This window comes from Coturnix japonica, chromosome 10, assembly GCF_054131305.1.
Source record: "Coturnix japonica strain WE chromosome 10, WE-NBRP24, whole genome shotgun sequence".
Taxonomy (NCBI): domain Eukaryota; kingdom Metazoa; phylum Chordata; class Aves; order Galliformes; family Phasianidae; genus Coturnix; species Coturnix japonica.
This window is the reverse complement of record NC_140672.1, coordinates 8,493,672-8,495,659: the sequence shown is the minus strand read 5'-3', so window position 1 is coordinate 8,495,659 and position 1,988 is coordinate 8,493,672. Positions and strand designations below refer to the sequence as shown.

At 41.9% G+C, this 1,988-nt stretch overlaps 1 protein-coding gene across 1 annotated transcript; it reads right to left on the bottom strand.

Moving 5' to 3' along the window:
* Positions 1 to 15: 15 nt before the first annotated feature.
* On the bottom strand, positions 16 to 1,973 carry LOC146759233 (obscurin-like). Its single transcript, XM_085510324.1, has 3 exons — positions 1,970 to 1,973; positions 995 to 1,261; positions 16 to 350 (listed from the first exon to the last, which is right to left on the bottom strand). Exons 1-3 carry the CDS (start codon positions 1,971 to 1,973, stop codon positions 16 to 18), a joined length of 606 nt encoding a protein of 201 aa, XP_085366450.1.
* Positions 1,974 to 1,988: the final 15 nt, after the last annotated feature.

Here is a 1,988-nt window from a genome sequence, read left to right as displayed (position 1 = left end):
ATTATGAGTTAGCTCTCATGACAATCTTATCAGAAGACAGTTGAAGGAATCAGGCCCCAGAATCTCTCCCATCTCATTACCTTTCACAGACAGAGAGGCTTTGGAGGTTAGACCACGGGCAGTAAAAACGACTTCCCCAGCGTCAGTAGGAGTCACACTTTTGATAATGAGAGTATATTTCCGACTCACGTTAGAAGCTTTAAATCGCCCACCACTTTCCACTCTGCTTCCATTCAGTGTCCAGTTGAACTCATCAATGCTTTCATGGGACAGAATGCATTCAAAAGTACAATCTTCTCCCTCCTGGATTTCAGTGGTTTTCAGCCGTTTGGTAATGCCACTATTCAGCTCTGGAAGGTAAGAGATACGTTAGTATGAGGTTTATATGGAGAAAAGGCATTTGTGACTGACATGAGTAGCTGTACTGGTGTTTTAACTCAGGATTTGCAGAACATGGCTGCGTTCCTTACTGATGTATTCTCTAAGACATTCTCCACTCAGAAATACCAGAAAGCTATAAAAAAAAAGAGACGTGAATCTCTTGTCTTTGCTCTGGAAGAACTACAATTAGAGCAGCTCAGTCCATGGAGCAGAATGAAGATTCAATGAGCTACAGAGGGAACAACCTAACAGAAAGGACAACTCTAGGATGCTGCGTGAGAAAAAGGGTTTTGCCTATGACAAGAAATTAAATGTTTCTATTAGCTAATTTGTTACCATCCTACCCCTACTGGTGTTCAAACCATTTCTCCATTTTAGGGATGTTTAGAAAGGAAATATTTCCAGGACATTCTTGATGTGTTTGGTGATTTTCATGGCAAAATGAGATACATTTACATCAAAAGCAATGGGAATTTTCCAGACATCACTGTGCTAAATTGCAGTAATACACTTCTATTGTAGAAACTATTAAGGCTCGTGGGGGAATAGGTGTAAGACATAGTGACCACACTGAATGTGCTTTCAGCACTCCTTTACTTTCCACAGTACTTACCCTGAATGCCGACCTTTGATTTGGCAACATCACTGCCAATATCACAGGTATAGAAACCTGCATCTGACTTCTCGAAGTCATGGATAAGGGGATATAGGGTCTTCCCAGACTGTACCAGCTCATACTTGTTGCCAGAAGTGAGCACAACACCGTCCTTTTTCCACACTGGTTTGACCTTCTCTTTAGAGACTTCGCATTCCAATTTAATCACACCCCGCTCCTCACCAAAAACATCATCCAAGGGCTTCACGAAGACAGCAGGCTTCTCTGCAATTAAAAGGGCAAAACAGAACAATGTGATACAGAAGTTGAGACATTTCCAGTTGCTTTCAGATTTTTAAAGAGGGATAAATAAATCTTTACCAGCACTGACGACACCAATATAGAACATAAAGCGGTTTCATGTGTGTTGACTGAATGCACTTTATGGAATTCTGAACTAATCAGTAGGAGAATACAGGGAACAGGAGGGACAGCCTGCATTGCCTTGGGTGGGACTGATATCATATGAAGTAATTGGGATGCAGCTCTTCTAAAGCTGGAGAGCTGGCATTGCCCTCACATGGAGCAGAGCTCATACAGCAGGCCACAGGATTAAGAGGAACACTTTTGATTTTCCTGTATTATTGACTCCTCTTATCTGTCTTCTATTTCACACATCAGATTTTTAAACTGGGGAAAAAACTTCCACCAAATGCAAAAGAAAGGAGAAAGAGGAAATCCTTCAAACTCTGAGCGCATAGAGTAAAAGAGCTTAATTGCTGGGGAGAGCAGATTAGAATCACAGTATCCTTAGAATTGGAAGAGACCCTTAAAGGCCATCTAGCCCAGCTCCCCTGCAATAAAAAGGGACATTCACAGCTAGATCAGGTTGCTCACAGCCTGGTCATTAGTCATCCCAGAGGCAAAACACACACTGAATGATCTCTCCCTGCAGTCATAAATCCTTAATTCCATAAATCACTGGAAGAAAGCCCATCATGACTTTGGTGGC

Coding starts and splice junctions, on each gene's coding strand:
- LOC146759233 (XM_085510324.1), bottom strand. Junction 351..994: donor ATCAAAGGTCGGCATTCAGG/GTAAGTACTGTG, acceptor CTTACCTTCCAG/AGCTGAATAGTGGCATTACC.